Source organism: Loxodonta africana, chromosome 3, assembly GCF_030014295.1.
Source record: "Loxodonta africana isolate mLoxAfr1 chromosome 3, mLoxAfr1.hap2, whole genome shotgun sequence".
NCBI lineage: Eukaryota > Metazoa > Chordata > Mammalia > Proboscidea > Elephantidae > Loxodonta > Loxodonta africana.
Genome location: NC_087344.1, coordinates 191,517,691 through 191,541,973, shown reverse-complemented (window position 1 = coordinate 191,541,973; position 24,283 = coordinate 191,517,691). Strand labels below are relative to the sequence as shown.

The following is a 24,283-nucleotide window of genomic DNA, read 5'->3' as shown; positions in this document are numbered from 1 at the left end:
TGATTTACATGATTCAGAAGATGAGATTTTGAACTTGGAGTTGATTTAAGACTTCTGGGATGATGTGATGGGCTGAATTTATTCTGCAAGTGGCAAGGACATAAATTTTGGGGGCCAAAGATTGGAATTTTATGGACCGAACTGTATTCCCCAAAAATATGTGTTGTAAATCTTTACATTTATACCTGTGGTTGTCTTTGTTATGTTAACAAGGCAAGATCATCGTAGTGTGTGTCTTCAGCCAATCTCTTTTGAGATATAAGAGAGATTAGACAAGCAAGCCAGGAAGCAGAGATGGGAGAAGAGAGATGCCAAGCCACATGAAGATCAGCCAAGAGCAGAATTTCAGAGCTCAAAGGAACAAGGACCTTCCTCCAGAGCCAAGAGAGAAAACCTTCCCCTAGAGCCAGCACCCTGAATTTGAACTTCTAGCTTCCTAAACTGTAAGAAAATAAACTTCTGTTTGTTAAAGCCACCCATGTGTGGTATTTCTGCTATAGCAGCACTAGATAAGCAAGATAGGGACTTTCATTTGCTGATGTGGCACAACTCAAAATGAAAAAACAGCTGCAAACATCCATTAATAATCAGAATGTGGAATGTTCAAAGTATGAATCAAGGAAAATTAAGTTGTCAAAAATGAGACAGAACGATTGAAGATCAATATTCCAGGCGTTAGTGAGCTGAAATGGACCAGTGTTGGCTATTTTGAATTGGAAAATCATATGGTCTACTATGCCGGGAAAGAAAAATTGAAAAGCAATAGTGTCACATTCAGAGTTAAAAAGAACATTCCAAGAGCTATCCTGAAATACAATACTGTCAGTGATAGGATCATATCCATACACCTACGAGGAAGACAAGTTAGTACAACTATTATCCAAATTTGTGCACCAGGTGTTAATGCCAAAGATGAAGAAATTGAAGATTTTTACCAACTTCTGCAGTCTGAAACTGATCAAACATGCAATCAAAATGCATTGGTAATTACTGGCAATTGGGATGCAAAAGTTGGAAACAAAGAAGGATCTGTAATTGGAAAATATGGCCTTGGTGATAAAAATGATGTGGGACATTGCATGATAGAATTTTGCAAGGCTAATTTTTTTTTTAATGACTTATTCATTGGAAATAACATTTTTTCAACAATATATATGGCAACTATACACATGCAGTTCAATGGGTAGAATACACAGGAATGAAATCAACTACATCTGTGAAAAGAGATGATGGAGAATTCAGTAGTATCAGTTAGAACAGGGCCAGGGGCTGACTGCAGAACAGACCATCAATTGCTCATATGCAAGTTCAAATAAAAGCTGAAAAAAATTAAAACAAAGTCCACGAGACCCAAAGTAAAACCTTAAGTATATCACATCTGAATTTAGAGACCATCTCAAAAATAGATTTGATGCATTGAACAGTAATGAACAAAGACCATACAAGCCATGGAATGACATCAAGGGCATTATACATGAAGAAAGCAAGAGCTCATTAAAAAGACAGGAAAAAAAGAAAAGACCAAAATGGATGTCAGAAGAGACTCTGAAACTTGTTCTTGAATATAGAGTAGTTAAAGTGAATGGAAGACATCATAAAGTAAAAGAGCTGAACTGAAGATTTCAAAGGGCAGCTTGAGAAGACAAAGCAAAGTTTTCTAAGGAAATGTGAAAAGACTTGGAGTGAGAAAACCAAAAGCGAAGAACACGCTCAGTGTTTTTCAGGCTGAAAGAACTGAAGAAAAAATTCAAGCCTCGAGTAGCAATATTGAAAGGTTCTATGGACAAAATATTGAGCAATACAAGAAACACCTAAAGAAGATGGAAGGAATACACAGAGTCACTGTACCAAAAAGAATTGGTCAATGTTTAACCATTTCAGCAGGTAGTACATGATCAAGAACCAATGACACTGAAGTAAGAAATCCAAGCTGCACTGAAGGCATTGGCGAAAAACAAGGCTCCAGGAATTAACAGAAACCAATTGAGATGTTTCAATAAATGAGTGCAATTCTGGAAGCGCTCACTAATCTATGCCAAGAAATTTGGAAGACGGCTACCTGGCCAACCAACTGGAAGAAATACATGTACATGCCCATTCCAAAGAAAAGGGATCCAATGGAATGTAGAAATTATCGAACAATATCATTAATATCACATGCAAGTAAAATTATGCTGAAGATAATTCAAAAACAGCTGCAGCAGTACCATCAACAGGGAACTTCCAGAAATTAAAGCCAGATTCAGAGGAAGACAGGGAATGAGGAATATCATTAGTAATGTCAGATGGATCTTGGCTGAAAGTAGAGAATATAAGAAAGATGTTGACCTGTGCTTTATTGTCTATGCAAAGCCATTTGACTGTGTAGATTATAACAAATTATGGATAACATTGCGAAGGATGGAAATTCCCAGACATTTCATTGTGCTCATGTGGAACCTGTACATTGACCAAAAAGCCGTGGTTCAGTCTGAACAAGGGGATACAATCAGCAAAGATGCCCATCAGGGTTGTATCCTTTCACCATACTTATTCAATCTGTATGCTGAGCGAATAATCAGAGAAGCTGGACTACAGGAAGAAGAAGGAGGTGTCAAGATTGGAAGACTCATTAACAGCCTGCAATACGCAGATGACAGAACTGTGCTACTGAGAGTCAAGAGAAATTGAAGCATTTATTGATGAAAATCAAAGACTACAGACTTCAGTTGGGATTACACTTCAACATAAAGAAAACAAAAATCCTAAATTGACCAAGAAGCAATATCATGATAAACAGAGAAAAGACTGAAGTTGTCAAGGATTTCATTTTATTTGGATCCACTATCGATGCCCATAAAAGTGCAGTGGTCAAGAAACCAAATGACGTATTGCATTGGCGAAATCTGCTGCAACAGACTTCTTTAAAGTGTTCAAAGGCAGAGAAGTCACTTTGAGGACTAAGGTATGCGTGACCCAGGCCATGGTATTTTCGTTCGCCTCATATGCCTGTGAAAGCTAGACAGTGAATAAGGAAGAATTTTTGCCTTTGAATTACAGCATTGGCAAAGAATACTGAATCTACCAGACTGCCAGAAGAATGAACAAATGTGCCTTGGAAGAAGCACAGCCAGAACACTCCTTAAAAGGGAGGATGGTGAGAATTCATCTTGCATAAACTGGACATGTTACCAGGAGGAACCAGTCCCTGGAGAAGAACATCATGCTTGATAAAGCATAAAGTTGATGAAAAAAAGGAAGACCCTGAATGAAATGGATTGACATAGTGGCTACTAAACATAGCAATAATTGTGAGAATGGCGAAGGACCGAGTAGTGTTTCCTTCTGTCGTACATAAGGTGGCTATGAGGCGGAACCAACTGGACAGCACCAAACTACACAAAGGAGCACTTTTGATTTCCTCACCCTCCACAGGAAACAGGAGAAATGCATAGTCTTCTACACCCTGAGTGAAGACTATACCTTTGCACACACCGTGCTCTTCCACACCTCTCTTCTTCCTTCATCTATTTTTGTAAACTCGTGCTGAAGAGTAACTTCCGATCCTGACTTCCTCAAACCTCAGACAAGCTGCTGCCTCTTAACTCCGAGGTGAATTCTCTCTGATGAAAGGACATCTTCGGTTACAGTTCCCGACCTGACCCTCATGCTTCTGAGGCTCCTGCTGTTCATCTATGGTGAGTAGGACAACTCGAAGCAGAGTATGGGATCCCATCACACTGGGGCTCCACTTCCTGAAGAGCTGTGGGAACTTCCCAGGGCTAACCTTCTGCCTGGGGGTGCTCAGGGGTGCTCAGGGCTCTACTTCCAACTAGGGGCTCAAAGTCAGGCAGGAAGGTGCGGTGAAGCCACATTTTTGAAGAAAGCTATCATTTCAGTTTTTATCACATAGAAAGTGTTTACTGTCTCTGTCTTCCCTTCCACCACTAATTCTGTCCTTGTGCCTGTTTCAACAGCCACAAATACAATTCATGGGAAAAACTGGCTGCTCAGTTCCTTGCCCTTCTTACTATCAGCGATATTTCCCTTTACTCCTCCTTTCACCACACCCTATTGTCAATACTCGCTCTCTCTAGCACTCCATATTTACCATGTCTTCAGCTCCCCTGGGTCACTTTTTCATTGCCAATTCTTCCTCTCCATGTTCTCACATCTCACAGTGCCCAGCCGAGATTCCATCACCACAATGCTCCTTTGGATACACCCGAATCTCTCTTCCTCTACAGCACTTGCCCAATTAACACACTTTTCTGAGCGCTTCCCACTTGTGCCTAAGCAGCTGAATGTGATTTTAGACAAAAGGCATAATCCTGCTGACTTATCTCACTTTAAATGTAGGACCCCAAATTTCAAATGGGACATCATTAGTGCTGCAAGCCTGCTATATTTTCATAGCCCATGGTCTCCCACTCTTGATGACCACTCTTCCATCCCTTCTCTTTCTCCTCAAACCCTCCTCTTACCCTCAATTTATGACCTTGCTTCATATGTCACTGGGAAAATAGAAGCAATCAGAAGAAATTTTCCTCATCTTCCTAGTGCTGTATCTACCAACCCAGCCATCTCTGTACTCACAGACTCTGCCTTCCCTCCTTTTACCGTGAATATATCGTCCCTCCTCCTATCTAGGAAACCCTGGTGGCATAGTGGTTCAGTGCTATGGCTGCTAACCATAGAGGTTGGCAGTTCAAATCCGCCAGGCGCTCCTTGGAAACTCTATGGGGGCAGTTCTACTCTGTCCTATAGGGTCGCTATGAGTCGGAATCGACTCGACGGCAGTGGGTTTGGTTTTTGGTTCCTCCTATCTAAGACAGGATTCTCTGCTGGGCACTGAGTCCGAGATTCTCTTGATTTCTTAAAAACATGATCCATCATTAAAATGTTTCTCCATTCTAGATTATTCCTAGGAATATACAAACATGCTACAATGTCTTTTATCTGAAAAAATAGAAATATGATCTAATGGTCTCTTGCATCTACTGCATCATTTCTCTGTTTCTCTTTACAAAGTTTCCAGTGAGTTGTTGACTTCATCTCTTCCCATCCTTTCTATGTAAAGTTCATATTAAATTTACCTTACCAGAAAATTCTCTTTTTAATCTACTTCCTGTGAATTTTGACAAATGTCCAGAGACATGTAACCACCACGATCACCAAAATACAGAACATTTCCATCACTTCAAATAATCCCCTCATACCCTCATTGAGATTTCTCTGCATCCCTAACCCCTTGCAACTGTTAAGCTGTGTTAGGTCCCTATAGTTTTTTTTTTTTCCCCGTCCTTCCTTGAACCCATTCCATCAGTATTTCTTCCACGCCACACCAATGAAACTGCTCTTGTTAACATTATCAACCACTTCCATGTCACCCCATGCAGTGATCAGTTTTCATTTCTCATTTTATTAAGCCTCTCAGGGCATTTGACATAGTTGAGCACTCCCTCTTCCTGAAACACATTTTCATCTGGCTTCCGGAGTACCATACTCTGCTGGTTTTCTTTTTAACTCAATATTTGCTGGTTCTCAGGCATCATTACTGAATTCTCCTTATACTCATCTCAAAATGTCAGACCTCTCCAAGACTGGTACCTAGACTTCTCTTCTCTATCCATATACACTTCCCCAAGTAATATCATCTGGTCACTTTAAGTGCCACATTAAGCTTAAACTTATATTTATTTCTCCAGCTTTGACCTCTCCTTTGAACACCACTCATATATTCAACTGTCATTCAGGTATCTAAGAAGTATCTTTTTTTTTAAATTGTGCTTTAAGTGAGAGTTTACAGTTCAAGTTAATTTCTCATACAAAAATTTATACACACATTGTTATGTGACCCTATTGCTCTCCCTTTAATGTGACTACACATTCCTCCTTCCCACCCTGCATTTCCCACGTCTGTTCAACCAGCTCCTATCCCTTTCTGCCTTCTCATCTCGCCTCCAGACAGGAGCTGCCCGTTTAGTCTCATATATCTACTTGAGCTAAGAAGCACGCTCTTCACAAGTATCATTTTATGTCCCACAGTCCGGTTTAATCTTTGTCTGAGGAATTGGCTTCCGGAATGTTTTTAGTTTGGGGCTAACAAAGTCTGGGGGCCAAGTCTTCTGGGGTCCCTCCAGTCTCAGTCAGACCATTTTTAAGTCTGTTTTTTTTTTTTTTTTTTTACTGGAATTTGAGTTCTGCACTCCCCTTTTCTCCTGCTCCATCAGGAACTCTGTTGTGTTCCTTGTCAGGGCGGTTACTGGTGGTAGCCAGGGACCATCTAATTCTTCTGGTCTCAGGCTGATGGGGTCTCTGGTTTATGTGGCCCTTTCTGTCTCTTGGGTTAACATTTTCCTTGTGTCTTTGGTGTTCTTCATTCTCCTTGCTCCAGGTGGGTTGGGACAAGTTGATGCATCCTAGATGGCTGCTTGCTAGCTTTTAAGACCCCAGACACCACTCACCAAAGTGGGATGCAGAACATTTTCTTAATATACTTTGTTATGCCCGTTGACCTAGATGTTCCCTGAAACTATGGTTCCCAGAACCCCGCACCTGCTACTTTGTCCCTCAAAGTATTTGGTTGTATTCAGAAAACTTCTTAGCTTTTGGTTTAGTTCAGTTGTGCTGACTTCCCCTGTATTGTGTGTTGTCCTTCCCTTCATCTAAAATAATTCTTTTCTAAAGTTTAGTTAGTGAATACCCCTCCCTCTCCCTCCCCACCCTTGTAACCATAGAAAAATGTTTTCTTCTGTGTTTAAACCTTTTCTTGAGTCCTCATAATAGTGGTCTCATACAATATTTGTCCCTTTGCGACTGACTAATTTCACTCAGCATAATGCCTTCCGGATTCAGGCACGTTATGAGATGTTTCCTGGATTCATCGTTGTTCTTTATCGTTGTGTAGTATTCCATTGTGTGAATATACCATAATTTGTTTATCCATTCATCTGTTGTTGGCACTATCATGGATTGAATTATGTCCGTCCCCAAAATGTGTGTATTAACTTGATTAGGCCATGATTCCCAGTAATCTGTGGTTGTCTCCATTTTGTGATTGTAATTTTATGTTAAAGAGGATTAGGGTAGAATTGTAACGCCCTTACCAGGTCACACCCCTGATACAATGTAAAGGGAGTTTCCCGGGGTGAGGCCTGCACCACCTTTTATCTCTCAAGAGTTAAAAAGAAACGGAAGCTAGCAGAGTGAGGGGACCTCATATCACCTAGAAAGAAGCACAGGGAGGACAGCATGCCCTTTGGACCAGGGGTCCCTGTGCAGAGAAGCTCCTAGTCCAGGGAAGACTGATAAGAAGGCTGACACAGAGAGAAAGCCTTCCCCTGGAGCTGACACCGTGAATTAGGAGTTTTAGCCTATTTTACCTTGAAGAAATAAATTTTCTTGTTACAACCATCCACTTGTGGTATTTCTGTTACAGCAGCATTAGGTGACTAAGACAGGAACCTTGGTTGTTTCCATCTATTTACTTTCGTGAACAGTGCTGCAGTGATCATCGGTATTCATATGTCTATTTGTGTGATGGCTCTTATTTCTCTACTATCTATTCCAAGGCTTGGGATTGCTAGATCATATGGTACTTCCATTTCTAGCTTTTTAAGGAGGTGCCAAATTGATTTCAAAGTGGTTGTACCATTTTACATGCCCACCAGCAGTGTATAAGTGCTCCAGTCTCTAAGAAGCATCTTAAACTCAACATATCCAAATAGATCTCTTGACCCTACACCTTCGCCACCACCACCCCACAACTTCTCTATTTCAGTTGCTTGGCCAAAAACTTAGCAGTGATATGTAACTCTTCTCTTTCTTTTATTTTAGGTCTGACCCATAAGCAATCCTTAGTGATTTTACCTTCCAAATTTATACTGAATCTGACCATTCAACAGCACCAGTGCTGCCTAATCTGAACCATCCTTCTCCCTCTTTTAGACTAAACTCTCCTACTAATGTTCTCCCTGCTTCTCTTGCACTTCTATAATCTTTTCTCACAGGATAAGAGTGATCCTACACAAATTTAAAAAATTAATTCAGAACTGTCCATGGTTCCCCATCACATCTAGAACAAAATCCGATTGTTACTAAGTCCACAAAGCCTCCCATGACTGGCCCCAGCCTACTTCTCACACATCAGTATCTACCACCGTCCCCTTCCCAGTCAGTCCCAGGGACACTTCCTCTTATTTCTCCTTGAATAAGTCCATTCCCTTCTCAAGGCCTTTGCATTTGCTGCAAACTCTGCCAGAGATACTCACTCCCTGGTTTCATTCAGGTTTCTACTCAACTGACATCTATCTAAAAAGTTATGACCATTCTCAGGTATTCTGTAACTTATTTCTCTGCTTTCTTGTAGCACTGACCACTCTCTGAAATCACATTATATATTTATTTGCTGATTGGCTCTCTCCTCATTATAATGTAAATCCCCTGGTGGCAGACTGTCATTCATATTCACTCCTGTAAACCCAGTGCCCCACACAATGCCTGGCATATAGTAAACACTCAAATATGCTTGTTGAAATCAGACAAAGACCTAATCTCTAAAATCTACAAGAAGATCCAACACCTCTACAACAAAAAGACAAATAATCCAATTAAAAAACAGGAAAAGGAAATGAACAGACACTTCACCAAAGACATTCAAGTGGCCAACAGACACATGAGGAAATGCTCGAGATTACTAGCCATTAGAGAAATGCAAATCAAAGCCACAATGAGATACCATCTCACCCCGGCAACACTGGCACGAAACAAAAAAAAAAAAAAAAAGGAAGTAATAAATATTGGAGAGGCTGTAGGGAGATTAGAACTCTTATGCACTGCTGATGGGAATACAAAATGATATGACCATTTTGGAAAATGATATGGCACTTACTTCGAAAGCTAGAAACAGAAATACCATATGATCCAGCAATCCTACTCCTAGGAATATATCCTGGAGAAATGAGAGTCGTCACACAAATAGACATATGCATACCCATGTTTATTGCAGCATTGTTCGCAATAGCAAAAAATGCCCATCAACAGATGAACGGATAAACAAACTATGGTACATTCACACAATGGAGTACTATGCAAGATAAAGAACAAGGATGAATCTTCAAAGCATCTCACAACACGGGTGAATCTGGAGGGCACTATGCTGAGTGAAATAAGTCAATCACAAAAAGACAAATATTGTATGAGACCACTACTGTAAAAACTCTTGAAAAGGTTTACACACGAAAAGAGACAATCTTTGATGGTTATGAGGGAGGGGAAGCATGGGGACGGCAAAACACTAAATAGACAATAGGTAAGTGGTAACTTTGGTGAAGGGTGAGACAGTACACAATACTTTGGAAGCCAGCACGACTTATACAAGGCAAGGTCATGGAAACTCCATAGACACATCCAAACTCCCTGAGGGAACAAATTGCTGGGCTGAGGGCTGTGGGGACCATGGTCTGGGAGAACATCTAGCTCAATCGGCATAGCATCATTTATAAAGAAGATTCTTTACATTCTACTTTGATGAGTAGTGTCTGAGGTCTTAAAAGCCTGTAAGTGGCCATCTAAGATACTCCACTAGTCTCACACTTTTGAGAGCAAGGAAGAATAAAGAAAACTAAACATACAAGGTAAAGATTAGTCCAAAGGACTAACGGACCACATCTACCATGGCCTCCACCAGACCGAGTCCAGTACAGCTAGCTAGATGGTGCCCGGCTACCACCACTGACTGCCCTGACAGAGATCATAATAGAGGGTCCCTGGACACAGCTGGAGAAAAATGTAGAACAAAATCCTAACTCACAAATAGACAGTCCTACTGGCCTGCCAGAGACTGGAGAAACCCCAAGAGTATGGCCCCTGGACACCCTTTTAGCTCAGTAGTGAAGTCACTCCTGAGGGTCATTCTTCAGCCAAAGACTGGATAGGCCCATAAAACAAAACAAGATTAAAGGGATACAACAGCCCAGGGGCAAAGACTAGAAGGCAGGGGACAGGAAAGCTGGTAATAGGGAACCCAAGGTTGAGAAGGGAGGGTGTTGACATGTCATGGGGTGTTAACCAATGTCATACAACAGTATGTGTGCTAACCGTTTAATGAGAAACTAGTCTGTTCTGTGAACCTTCATCTAAAGTAAAATTAAAAAAAAAATTGCTGAATGCATGAATAAGCAAAATGTGATTTTTATCTTACCTATCATTGTTCCCTCCTCTCTACCTGAGGAACTAATTATTCACATAAATATTTAATTTAAAACATCAGGCATCTCAAACTAAACATGAACTGAAAGAGAGAATAATAATACTAGACAATATTAATTGGGTGCCAACACATTTTCAGGCATTATTCTAAGCACTTTATAGGTACTAGCTTTTTTAATCCTGGCAAAAACTCTAGGGGTAGGTACTCTTATTATTTCCATTTTACAGAGAAGGAAGCTAAAGCACAAAGAGATAAAGCATTTTTCCAAAGGTCACACAGCTTGTAGACAAAGAGCCAGCATTTAAGTCTATCCCATCTGGCTACAGAGCTCACATTTTCCTCAGAATGCTCTCTTCTTGACCATTATGCCAAAATATCTGGGTCCAATCCTTGAGAATGTCTTTGGAGAAATCCGAATTCCTTCTCTTGTCTCTAAGCTTACTCTGATCCGAACTTGGTAAATAAAGGGGCACCACGACCTTGAGGATGATCCCCTCCACTCTCCTTGTCTGACTCTGTTGTTACTACGAGCAGAGAGTCTTGAGCTGGATCAGGAACACTTTTGAATTGAAGGGCTAGAAGTGAGGGGCGTGAAGAAGGGAGCTGCCAAGTAGTTAAAAGCAAAGGCACCATTTCCTAATTACAGATGAGAAAAGTGATCATAAATTACTTTATGATGGTGCAAAAAAAGCCATGTGTTTTTTGTAGGAAGGTGTTTTATAAGTGATGTGGAATGAGGGGAAAGGAAAAGAGGGAAGAAAGGGAGGCAGGAAAGGGGAGGAGAATATGAAAGGAGAGAGGGCAGAAGAGAAAGAGGGAGGAAAGAGAAGGTTAAGGAGGAAGAAAGGCAGAGATGGGGGAGGGTAAGAGGGAAGGAGGGTGGATTGTAGAGTTAAACTTTGCTGCTCTCTACTGATCTCTGCTGCCTTCTCTCCCAGCTCCACTCTGTGAACCAACCGGTGAGTTGCAACTTCCCTTTCTTCTTCGCGGTCTGTGGGTGCCTTGTCACTGGAGGAGGCCGGTGAATGGCTGTCTGAGCAGCCCCTGCTCGTCCAAGACACACCCTGCTGACACTGCTGAGGTGTATAAACACATCAGTGGCTCCCTTGGGCCTGGGCTGCGCTGTTTACGCCAGTCTCTGCACCTGACGTGTGCCTGCTCAACGCATGTACAGGTCTTGCTCTGACCTCAAGAACACCATCTTATTTCTGGGAAGCACAGTGTGGGGAGGAAGATAGTATTTTGGCAAGAAAGGCAGAGGGTGCCGAAGACTGAAGCTAGAGAATCTCTGTCCTCCAGCCTGGGAGGCTCTAAGGTCCCTGTGTACTTCCCAGCTGGGTGCTCCACCAGAGGTGATGGAGGAAATGCTGGACATCCTTGGAGACGAACCTTACAGTCAATCCTCGGTCCACACAATAAATGGAGTAGTAGCACTGCCTCCTTCCATCTCTAGCCCTGCCCTGCAGCACCAAGTGCTACAGTTTCTCTCAGACCCCGGTTTATGTAAACTAATTTAGCTTTGGTCCTGATTTAAAGTCCTCCCTTACCCAGATGAGGAGAGGAGGACAAGATCCCCTCACAGGGGATCTTTCACCAGGGCATGTTTACACCTAATGAATGTGAGAATTACTCTTTTGTGCCTAAAATGGAAACCCTGGTGGTGTAATGGTTAAGTACTATGGTTGCTAACCAAAAGTTAACAGTTTGAATCTACCAAGCGTTGCTTGGAAACTCAATGGGGCAGTTCTACTGTGTCCTATAGAGTCACTGTGAGTTGGCATCGACTCACCAGCAAGGGGTTTTGGTTTTTTTTTGTGCGTAAAATACCACAGTGTTAAAAGAGGTTGTTCTGCAGCCTCAAGAACTCAGGAATGCAGGCTCTAATGGATTATGAATTCCTGTCAAAAGAGAGTTTCAGAAGCAACCCAGTCTTCTGAGTTCCTCACATGATATTTGCTCAAGTCTAACTCATGCCTTGTGTTCTTCTGGCCCTGCTGTTATGCCATAAAACCACATACCTAACTAATCCTCGCTTAAAGCAGGAATCAAAGGCTGCATTGAGAATGAGGATGAAGAAACCAAGTTTCCGTCATCAAGTATTTGCCAGGTAGTCTCCGTAGCTTGTGACGATCTGAAGCAAGCTCTGAGCTGCGAGACTACGCCCAGGACCTTGCAGCCAGCCCCACCTCTTTCTCACCTCCTCTTCCCCTAAACCCCATTCAGAGCCAAAACCCAAACCCGCTGCCATCGAGTCAATTTTGACTCATAGCAACCATATGGCACAGAGCAGAGCTGCCCCGTAGGGTTTCCAAGGAGCTGCTGGTGGATTTGAACTGCTGACCTTTTGGTTAGCACCCAAGCCCCATTCAGAGGAGGAAGTTAAAAACAAAAAAAAAAAACAAAGCAAAACAAAACAAAAATGCTGTGGAGTTGACTCCAACTCATGGCAACCTTTTGTGTGTCAGAGTAGAATTGGTCCATAGAGTTTTCAAGGCTTTAATCTTTCAGAAGTAGATTGCCAGGCCTTTCTTCCAAGATGCCTCTGGGTGGATTTGAACTGCCAACTTTTCAGTTAGTAGCCGAGCACTTAACCATTTCCACCACCCAGTGACAGAAACTTCACAAAGAGAAAAGATCAATTCCAGGTAAAGGACGCTGCTGCACAGGGGCAGGATGTGTGTGTGTGTGTGTGTGTGTGTGTGGTGGGAGGTGTGAGCAGAGTGGACTCATGGCAAAGGGAAGCCCACAGGCCACTGTGAGAGGGTCATATGAGGGATAGACTGTGTGTCCAGCTGGCTGGTTCTTTGAGCCCTGTTTACCAGTGCTGAGAACCAAAAGTGCCTCTCACCAGGAACTCTGAACCCCTTCACCCTGGAATATGTGTTTCTTTTTTCTCTAGAGCTGCTTCTGATAGCTAGTCCCACCCGGCCTATAGAGGGGAGCTCGATGACTCTGATCTGTAAGATCTACCCAGCTCCGCAGACAGCAGGTGTCCAGCTTCAATTCTGCTTCTTCAGTGATGTCTGGAACCAGAGATTGCCCTGCAACACCTCCCCAAAGCTTCAGATTCCCAAAATGTGGCGTGAAAACTCAGGGTCTTACTGGTGTGAGGCAAAGCCAGAGAAAACTCGAGTTATACGGAGCCAGAGGTTCCGGATAGACGTGCAGAGTGAGTGCCAGTGGGGCATGTCGACCAGGGTGGGCCAAAAGGGGCAGTGGCATGAGGCTGGTCATCCTTCTCTGCTGTGTTCTGCTCCCAAGGGAATAGGAGCTAGTCTAGAGATGGACCTGAACCTCTCTATCAGATCTGTCTAGTTTCCTAGTGCTGCTATAACACAAATACCATAAATGGGTGGCTTTAGCAAACAGAAATTTTTTTCCTCACAGTTCAGGAGGCTAGAAGTCCAAATTCAGGATGTGACTCTTGGGTGGAGATCCTTGTCTCTTCCAGGCTCCTCAGTCCCTTGGCGATTTACATGTGGCGTCTACCTTCTCTCCTTCACACTTGCTTGTCTGTGTGTCTAGGCTGTTCCTTCTATCACTCCGAAATGATTTGGTTTAGGACACACCCTACACTGACATGGCTTCATTATCATAAAGAAGAACCCTATTTACAAACGGGATTTCACCCACAGGCGTAGGGGTCAGGACTCCAACACGTAGTTTTTAGAGGACACAATTCAAACCATAACAGAATCCTTAAGAGATGTTCCCTTATCCTTGCTGTTCCCATTCAGGCAAACAGAAGAATATTTTGGAGACACTGTGTATCTTCACTGTGCTGGAAGGTGTAGGGGAAAATTATTGTTGCATGATACATGATCTCTGACTACAAGAAGTGTTTGTTCAACCAGCACCCTGAATACCTGAGATAAACTATGTGGTGCTGTATGGTCTAGGGTTGGCTACTAGTAGAGGCTGCAGAGAAGGAGAAATCTGACTGAGGTGGTAAGAGGTTTTATAGAAGAAGAATATGGAATAGGCTATTGGAAAACGGCTTATGGAAGGAAGTTGGAGCTTGATTTTGAAAGATAAATAGAAAAGAGGGTGTTAGTGATTTTGAACCATGTTATTCCATTTCAGGATGGACACTTCCAACATCCTTTCCTATTCTCAGGCAAAGGCATATCCACTGTGCCATAAAGCAAATGTCTACTACTTCCAAAAGGCTGGGTTTTCCTAACATGCTTAAAACTCAACACTGGTGAAACTGGACCGGAACAAAAAAATCATAGCTGTCTTCACGCACAGTTAGTGTACAGCAAGTCCTGTCCTAATGCTGCACACTGTCGAATTGAATCTTCACAACTACGGAAGATAACTATCGTTATCATCTCCATTTTGCAGATAAGAAAGTGAGTCTCAGAGAAGTTAAGTAATTTGATAGAGGACACACAGCAAGTAAGAGTTGGAACCAACATTCAAACACAGGCAGTTCGATTTGCAACCTGAACTTGTAACCCACCATACTACTGTATCTAGAAAATTGAGGGTTTGGAAACTCAGGGATGGTCCTCCCTGAACTGGTCCTCCCTGTCTGCTGTATTCTGTTCCCATGGGAATAGGAGCTGGTCTAGAGATGTACCTGAATCTCTCTCTATATCTGAGAGTCACATTGACCTACATCCTCCATGGTAATATTATGGTGTCTTTCTTACACTTAGTTAAGTGCTGTCGAGTCAGTTCTGACTCACAGGGACCCCATGTACAACAGAACCAAACACTGCCTGGTCCTGTGCCATCCTCACAATTGTTGTTATGCTTGAGCCCATTGTTGCAGCCACTGTGTCAATCCATCTTCTTGTGGGCCTTCCTCTTTTTCGCTGTCTACTAAGCATAATGTCCTTCTCCAGGGACTCGTCCCTCCTGATAACATGCCCAAAATACCTGTGATGAAGTCTCACCATCCGTGCTTCTAAGGCGCATTCTGGCTGTGCTTCTTCCAGGACAGATTTGTTCATTCTTCTTACAGTCCGTGGTATATCCATGGTGTATTCAATATTCTTTGCTTTCTTACACTATCATCTGCAATTCCAAGTCAGCAGAGACTCCTTTTTTTCCTTTAAAGTATATATATCACTGACTTTACCTGGGGTTTTTGCTTTCATCGCTGTCATATCTGCTCCCTGCCCCTGAAATCCTCCCTACTCAGACTCCTCTTATGTCATCTTCTATTCACACAGGAGTCCGCGTCTCTGATGTGAGCTTGGAGACACAGCCCCCAGGGGGCCAGGTGATGGAGGGAAAAAAGCTGGTCCTGGTCTGCTCGGTCGCTAAGGGCACAGGAAACATCACCTTCCTCTGGTACAAAGGGGCCATGGGTTTCAAACTGGGCACAAAGACCCTGCGTTCCTTAACTGCAGACTTTGAGATCCTCACGGCGAGGGAGAGTGATGCTGAGCAATATTACTGTGCAGCTGACAATGGCTATGGCCCCAGCCTCAGTGGGCTGGTGAGCATCACTGTCAGAAGTAAGTTTCACTATTCATCTCAACCAGCAGGTCTCAAGCTGGGCTCCATGTTCCCCAGGGACACCCTGAGGAAGTTCAAATGGGGCGGAGCCTCTGTGGCCAGTGATTATGAGTCTGTGCCAGCATAAGAGACCCCTCTGACAGCTGACTATTTCTGTCAGTTCCAGTGTCTCATCCAGTCCTCACCCTCAGGGCTACTGGGGCCCAGGCTGTGGTGGGGGACATGGTGGAGCTTCACTGTGAGGCCCAAAGAGGCTCTCCCCCAATCCTATACCGGTTCTATCACGAAGATATCATCTTGGGGAACAGCTCAGCCCCCTCTGGAGGAGGAGCATCCTTCAACCTGACTGCAGAGCATTCTGGGAACTACTTCTGTGAGGCCGACAATGGCCTGGGGGCCCAGCACAGTGAGGCCGTGCTACTCAACATCACAGGTATAGCTCAGGCTACAGAACTGTGTTGGTCCATGTCTCTTTCCCAGCTTCCTGAGAAAGTTTTGTTGATGCTGCCACAGTGCTGCTGGTGGGGTGCTACCAAAGATGGAGCTTCTGCGGTTGGTGCTGTTCTAAGCGATGCATCTGGGGAGTGTGGAGGGCCAAAATGCTGGGCGCTTCTTCTTTCATCAACATGATATGCTGCAAGCCCCCCTAAGAAGAGCAGATCCGGGCTGCAACCCACACCCAAGATCTCTGCTCTCCGTACCCCAAGCTCATGCACAGGTCTCTCCTTTCAGTGCCTACCAAGGACAGAAGGGAACTTCTTACTATAGGAGTCATCGAGGGGCTACTCGGCACCCTTGGTCCCACCGCTGTCATCCTACTCTTTTGTTACTGGCTCAAGAAAAAAATAGGTTAGTATTTATAGAGATTGGGAATCTGTTAGTGCAACATTTGTTTTCACTGAAATAGACTGGATCTGTGATGTGTATATTGTAAAATATGAATATATCCTGCTAACCACCCTGGCTACAGGTCTGCTCACAACCGCCAATGAGTAGGAATGGCACCTATTAAAGTTTTCAAATAGTCCTCTATCTCCCATGTGTTATCAGTTAAGGTTTAACTGAAAACTTGTGCTTCTGTGATTTAATTTTTTATACAGAAATTAACTAAATAAGAGAAATGTCAGTGAGATGGGTTGACACAGTGGCTGCAACAATGGGCACAAACATAGCAACAATTGTGAGAATGGAGCAGGGCCGGGTAGTGTTTCGTTCTGTTACGCATACGGTCACTATAAGCTGGAACCCGACTTGACAGCACCTAAAACAACAACAGAGAAGTTGGTTCCCTGGGTGGGGCAAATTGCTAAGTGCTGGACTACTAACTGAAAGGTTGGTGGTACAGACCCACCAGTGGTGCCTCAAAAGACAGATCTGCTTCTGAAAGGTCATAGCCGTTGAAAACCCTATGGAGTGCACTTTTACTCTGCACACATGGGGTCACCACGGGTTATAATTGACTCGATGGCAACTAATAGCAACAGAAGAGAAGTACAGTTAAGAGCTCCAGCTATACTGACCATACCCTTGTTCTAGTCAATGCATAAATTGTTACCTTTTCCTTCTCCCTGACTTACTCACCTACACATCTATACTTTCTACTCAGTGCTGGATCTTTCTCACTTTTCAGCTTAAATGCCATTTCCTCAAAGAGATTTCATTTGGCCACTGAGCCTACAACTGTTCTCTTTTATTATTCTTCACCAGAGTACCAAGTTTTTAGGTCCATGCTCTGTCACAACTGGTAATCCTGTCTTCATTTGTATGTTTAAATTTGTTCTCCTGTCCTCCATTGAGCAAGTTGGAAACTGGGCAAGAGAGGACAATGTGAGATCTGTATTTAAGTTTCAAGCCTTTCTGGCATATTTGGGCACCTCACTCCATCTATGGAAACCCTGGTGGCGTAGTGGTTCAGAGCTATGGCTGCTAACCAAAAGGTCAGCAGTTTGAGTCCACCAGGCCCTCCTTGGAAACCCTATGGGGCAGTTCCGATCTGTCCTTTAGGGTTGCTATGAGTTGGAACTGACTGGACAGCAATGGTTTTGTTCACTCCATTTATAATAGGACTGTGGCAATACCTACCTGCAAGTACTCTTGTCATGAAAAGATTAGATGGTGTGGTTGCAAAACCAGAAACAAAAATTACAATAGACTTGATGTTTTGGAGGCTTAGGTTCAAATTCTAGTTCTGGTACAAGTGAGCTTTGTGGCTTTGACCCTATTGAACTATTTTGGACCCAAGTCTCTTCATCTGGGGATGAAATCTCTGCCTAACGATCACTAGGCTGTCCCCTGAGCTCACCCTGGGGTCTGGCCGTGGATGGGTATCGGGCACAAGGGACGTTCCTTGCACAGGTGCTGTAGGAAAACACTGAGAGAGAGGGCTCCCTCCATTCACATGTGTGCTTCTTTGTTTGACTTGCAGGAAACCGGTCAGCCAGGGATCCACTCAGGTGAGGCCTCTGCTTTCTCTGTGTGTGCCAATAATGCAGCAAAATAATTTTAAAAAATTTGAGCTGTCCTCTCTCATGAGCTTCTCATATCTTCATTATATCAAACACTGTCACTCCAGAGTCCTTCCACTGCTGCCTGAACCTTCAATTTCTCTTCCTCTTCTGTTCGATTTCATATATTAACTAATTCATTTAAATCCTTTCATCTTTCTCCTTAATTCATCTCTTTTACTTCATTAGTAAAAATAAGAAAGTTGTATGGCTTTGACTAGAGTTATCCATTCTTGCAATTAGTCCACCATATCTGAAGGCCTGTAAATCATTCTGTTAAGTGATGACGGGCCTGAAAATATGAAAAGATCTTGAGAGTCTTAAAGTATTTTAAGGTAGACCAGGAGGTTGGACCAGGCCCTGGAGAAGAACATCGTGCTTGGTAAAATAGAGGGTCAGTGAAAAAGAGGAAGACCCTCAATGAGATGTACTGACACAGTGGGTGTGACAATGGTCTCAAACACAGCAACAATTGTGAGGATAGCATAGGACTGGACAACATTTTGTTCTGTTGTACGTAGGGTTGCTCTGAGTTGGAACCAACTTGATGGCACCTAACAACAACAGTAAAAACAACAACAAGGTATAGACCCATTTCTGTAATGCAAGACAGAGAGTAATAAACTTCCTGAAAAGTTGTTGAAGTTCTTTGGAAGTTTAAAGGAGGAAAAGATTTAAAATACTTCCATCTGGGGATACCAATATTTAGTCGACATATTTTTATAGTGTATTATTTATGCCAACGATAAACAGATTTTTTTCCCCAAATCAGAGTAACACTCTTTCAGTGGTGCATGCATATGTGGGACCACTTTCTTCTGGCCCATTCTCAAGCTGCTTGTTCTACCTAGCCACCTGTTTTCCATCTAGGGTGAATCCATATTCTTCATTCAATATTTACTGAATACCTATTATGTGACTGACACGATTCTGGGTGTGAGCGATCCCACAGGGAGACAGTCAGATAAGGAAGGACCTTACACTCATGAAAAATACACCCTACTGCATGCTCTGCCCTAAGAATGTCCCTTAGAATCGAGGATAGTGAGGCTTTGGCTAGCTTACTGTGAACACATCATAAGGAAAGACCAGTCACTAGAAAAGGACATAGTGTTTAGTAAAGGAGCGTCGGTGAAAATGAGGGAAACCCTCAGGGAGGTGGATTGACACAGTAGCTGCAACAATAAATAGGCTCAAACACACCAAAGATTGTGAAGTGGTGAAGGACGGGGCAAGGTTTAGTTCTGCTCTACATGAGGTCACCATGAGTCAGAACCGACTTCACGGCAACTACCAACACCACCAAGCCCACTCTGCAATGCCCCACTCAGCCCGTGTGGAGGATGGCGGCTTGTCCCATAGAGCCGTGCCATCCAGATGCTGATTTGCCCAGGAATTATTGTTCCACTCAAGACAGTTTCTAACAGGTTTCTCTCCTTCGACGTCTCACTCACTACCCCAAATGAAAGCATATGTTTCTGTGTTTGCAGGAGCCCTCCCAGCCCTGTACCCCAAGACTTTACCTATGTCAACTCACCTACCCCAGCGCCGCCGCAGCCCGTGTATGAAAATGGTGAGGTGTCCCAAATGACCTGTGCCAAAATGTGCAGAGTTAGCTGAGGAAGGGGTCATGGGGTGATGTCTGCTACCACAACCTGGCCGTGCTGGGCCCCAGCCACCTCTGCAAATAAATGACTCCTGGGTCTTCAGGGCTGTGATGGGTGGACAGGTATGGAGTGAGTCGAACGGCAAGAAGAGGAGGCTGTGTCCTGATGCCTCCTTTCCTCTTTTTCAGTGAACGTTGTAAGTGGGGATGACGTCTATTCACTGGTGTACTGTAGCCAGCAGGAACGGAAACCAGCAGCAGGTGAGAGATGAGGACTGACTTTGTGTCTGCCTCTTTTCCTTCCTGGAACCAAGAGGAGAATCAATGGCGGCGCCCAGCAGAGCAGCTGCCTGGAGCCGGCCCTGAGCACTACCGTCCCTCTCTGAAAACTGGTCTTTGGTCCGGAAGCAGCCTGGAGTAGATCACAATGCTAACGTTAACTTGGCCTATTTAACGTCTCACCGCCCAGTGTTACCGCAGCAGCAGCAGAGACGATGGCTTCTGTCTGCTCTCTCGGAGTGGTCCCACGGCCTCCCAAAGCAGCCCCATCACAGCCACCTAATTATTTTGCTGCTGCGCTTCGCACGCGTGTTGGGCTCAGCAAATCTGAGTGGTGTAAAGACCCCTCCTGTGTCAGGAGGGGTGTATTTACTCCCGACCCCCGGGCTGCCAATATTCCCCTGTAGAGTAAGGAAATCTTATTTGTAATAGGTAGAAAAGCAAGAGTGAAAATATTAATGGAATTCAATACACGGGCGGCAGATGGGAGAGGAAGAAGCCTATATTAATGCCAGTTTAGGCAAGGACTTTCAATAGAAGTGGGGACTTAGCGTATTTATCTTTTTCTCCACTTTAGAGCCGCCAAGGACACTTACTGAGGATGAGGTGAGTTAAAGTCCCTGTTGTTCTTTCCTCCATGCCCTTGCTGCCTTTCCTCTGGGCACTGGTTCTCAAACTTTTAAAATTATGGTCATTTAGGAAAAGCAAATGATTTCATAGTCCACCTCCTTCCCTATCTCTGCACACAGTGGGGGTCAAAAATGCGTTGTAACAATAAAGTATCACTGTATAAGGAATATTTTGGAGGCCTAAATGGACATTTGGAGCCCTGGTGGCGTAGTGGTTAAGAGCTTAGCTGGTAACCAAAAGGTCAGCAATTCAAATCCACCAGCCTCTCCTTGGAAATGCTATGGGGCAATTCTACTCTGTCCTATAGGGTGTCTATGAATCGGAATCGATTTGATGGCAGCAAGTTTGGTTTTGGTTTTAAATGGACATTTAGCAATAGGCATATGAATGATTTGTAGTTGAAACATAGTACTACCTAGTCTAAAAAGCCTATTTACTTGAAATTCTGTGTCCCAAATATTGTTGAGCCATCCATATATAACTGTGATATAAGGTTAGCCAAACAATCCACTAAATTATTATTAAACAAACCTATACTAATAGTGATTGTAATAGTGATTTGTGAACCTTGAACAACTTAAGACATCACCGATGTTATAAAAATCGTTTCTGGTAATTGCAGAATTTCAACCCTTTTGTGTGTGCAAAGGTGACAGGTGCTTTATAATTTTGTCTAGCGTAGTGTGGGCAACCAGATGTCTCAGGACATGACTTAGTTTCCCAGTGATGCTATAATAGAAGTACTGAAAGTAAGTGGCTTTAAAGAACAGAAATTCTAGCTCAGGAGGCTAGAAGTCTGAATTCAGGCTACCAGTTATAGGGGAAGGCTCTCTCTCTTTCGGCTCTGGAGGAAGATACTTAGCTTCTGTAGCCCCAATATTCCTCAGTTCCTTGATGAGCTTCACATGACTTTTATTTTACCTGTCTCTAATCTGCTCTTTTTTATAATTTAGGACTAATTAGGCTTACGACACACCCTACACTGATATGACCTCATTAACATAACAAATTAAACCCTATTTCCAACTAGGATTGTATCCACTGCTGTAGGAGTTAGGAACCAACACGTATTTTTGGTGGGACACAATTCAATCCATAAAAAACCAAAACCAAACCCACTGCTGTTGAGTCGATTCTGACTCATAGCGACCCTACAGGGCAGAGTAGAACTGCCCCATAGAGTTTCCAAGGAGCGCCTGGTGGACTTGAACTGCCAACCTTTTGGCCAGCAGCTGTAGCACTCAACCACTACGCCACCAGGGTTTTCATTCAATCCATAACAAGACAGAATTCAAGTCCTTGGTGAGCTCCAGTGACACACTAAATTTAGTTTACAAATACAAAATTCTGACATCCCTTAATAGATGACAGCCCATGGAACTGCCTTATAACAGCCCATAAGAATGAGAGAAGCCCTTGCATCTTTGGGTCAGTTTGTAGCTCATCAGGAGCACCTCTGTGGCCCACCAGTGGGATGAAGACCCTTTGAAAATGCTGCCCTTGGACCACAGTCTTCAAAGAGGCTCTAATTTATATGCTGTGTGGTATACCATGGTAGTATGCATCTAGGCTACAGGGGAAGTGGGCTGCTGGGAGGCATGTTCTGCTGTCTTCTCTGCTTTAGTCCTATCTATGACCCTTTGCTTCCAGGTCTCCTTAGCCATCTATTCTAAGGTGAAGCAGGCAAGCAATATGGATGTGGACTATGAAGATGCAATGTAAAACTATGGAATATTCCACCTTTTTAAAACCATCCATGAGCCCAAGCCTCAGATCCAACATGTTCTTCAGAGAGCACAGGGGAGCCGGCTTTCTGGTACACCTCACCCAGGTGCTTTGCTCCATGAGCCTAATCCTTCATCTACCGTGAAGTCACTGTAAGCCCTGAAGAGACCATCCAGGAGAACTAACGTGGATACAGGAGTGGGAAGAACTGTGTTATGGAAGAGCTGGTTTCCTGCTGGTTCCTCTGGGATGGGTCAAAACGTGCTCTTAATTCTTTTCGCAAGAGGAAATGGTGGGATAAAAGGGGTTGGGCTCTCCTGGTGGAGAAATAGTGAAGCTAAGAGTGCGTGGACCCAGGGAGAGTGGTTTTGTAGAACTGCTCCAACAAGGCAGCTGTGTCCATGGTTTTGTCTAAGTATTTTCTCAGCACAGGCAGTAGAGAACCCCACTTAGGTTAATCATCATGTTTCTGCCTAAAATACACTATTCAGTATATTTTGGGTCAAGTTAGCAAATTAGAACTAAAACAAAATTACATAAAGAATTATGGTGGCCACACTCAATTTTAATAATGTGTTATCCAGGCTGATCTAAATGTCTCAATATTTATGAGAAATAATCTCTATCCAAAATTCTGTGTCTGCTGCAACCTCTAGAAGGTTTGTGAATATATTTTTTACTTCTTTCATTCATAAATTTCTTGAAAACATGTATAATATGGTTTGGAGTCTGTGTTTTAATTTGAAAGCAATCGCACACTCTTACAAATGAAAGCAATTTGCATAAAAAATAAAAAAGTTGAAGCTGTCCCTGTAATAGGACACCACAAAGGGTAGCCATTGTTAAAAATGTACCTTATGACTCTCCAGATAGTTTTGTACAAACACATACACATGTATGTAAGTATAGTTATTTAAAAATATGCCTACTTAACAAAATATCGTGAAATACTTTCAAGTCTGTATAGATCTACTGTACTATATTAAAAGGCTGTACAGTATTCCATTGTATAGGCAAGCCATAATATGTTTTAATCCTTCCCAGCACTGATGGACTTTAAGGTGGCTTCCAAAGTTTTCATATTGTAAAAACATTGCTAAAGTAAATGTCCTATAAAAAAACATCTTTTTATGCATTCTTGTTGGTTTATCTGAAAGATAAATTAACATATATCTGGGATCACTACGTTTTAGGTTACGTACGTTAGAGGATTTTGTTAAATACTCTTAAATTGCCCTCCTGTAAATTGTATCAATTAACATATTCATCAACAGTAAAGAAGAGAATGAAGGTGTAGGGAAAAGTATCACTGTTATTTCCATTTAAAAGTTTTAAATTACTAAGGAAGTTGAGCATCTCTCCATAAATTGACGGCTGGTTTATAATTCTTCTAGAAGTTTTCTGTGTTTGGCTTTTGCCCATTTTTCTTTGTGTTCATTTCTTTTTCTTATGCTTTTATATGAACTGTTTATTGAGGTGTAATTTAACACCGTTGAAAGCACAGGCTTTACGTACACAGTCCCATTCATTTGACAAATGCATGCATGCCCCTGAATAAATCAAATGCCTGTCCTAATATAGAATGGTCCCGTCTTCCTAGAAAGTTCCCTCATACCCTCTTTCAGTCAATTTCTGCCCCTCCTAGAAACAATTATGTAAATTTTTTGACAGTCATATTATTTATTGCAACAAAAGTAATTTCAACTATACGTCCAATGCAAATGGTTATATAAGTCATATCCATACACTAGAATACTAGAATACTATGCTATCTTGAAAGTTAAATTCTGTTGTAAGGTACTCTGACAAACAGAAAACAAAAAAACCCAGTGCCGTCAAGCCAATTCCAACTCATAGGGATCCTATAGGACAGAG

At 42.9% G+C, this 24,283-nt stretch overlaps 1 protein-coding gene across 3 annotated transcripts; it reads left to right on the top strand.

Moving 5' to 3' along the window:
* The first annotated feature begins 3,389 nt into the window (after positions 1–3,389).
* Positions 3,390–23,543, top strand: LOC100674451 (Fc receptor-like protein 1). Of its 3 annotated transcripts, XM_003414952.3 has the most exons (11): positions 3,398–3,677; positions 11,131–11,151; positions 13,092–13,361; positions 15,376–15,663; positions 15,825–16,097; positions 16,397–16,513; positions 18,090–18,117; positions 19,659–19,741; positions 19,964–20,035; positions 20,631–20,659; positions 22,334–23,543. In XM_003414952.3, exons 1-11 carry the CDS (start codon positions 3,647–3,649, stop codon positions 22,403–22,405), a joined length of 1,284 nt encoding a protein of 427 aa, XP_003415000.2. In that variant the 5' UTR covers positions 3,398–3,646; the 3' UTR covers positions 22,406–23,543. The 3 variants fall into 3 exon arrangements, 2 of the variants coding, with proteins under 2 accessions (XP_023409905.2, XP_003415000.2); XR_010321618.1 differs by lacking the exons at positions 18,090–18,117; positions 22,334–23,543 and having other exon boundaries at positions 3,390–3,677; positions 20,631–20,661; XM_023554137.2 differs by lacking the exons at positions 18,090–18,117; positions 20,631–20,659; positions 22,334–23,543 and having other exon boundaries at positions 3,390–3,677; positions 19,964–20,161.
* The last annotated feature ends 740 nt before the right edge of the window (positions 23,544–24,283 follow it).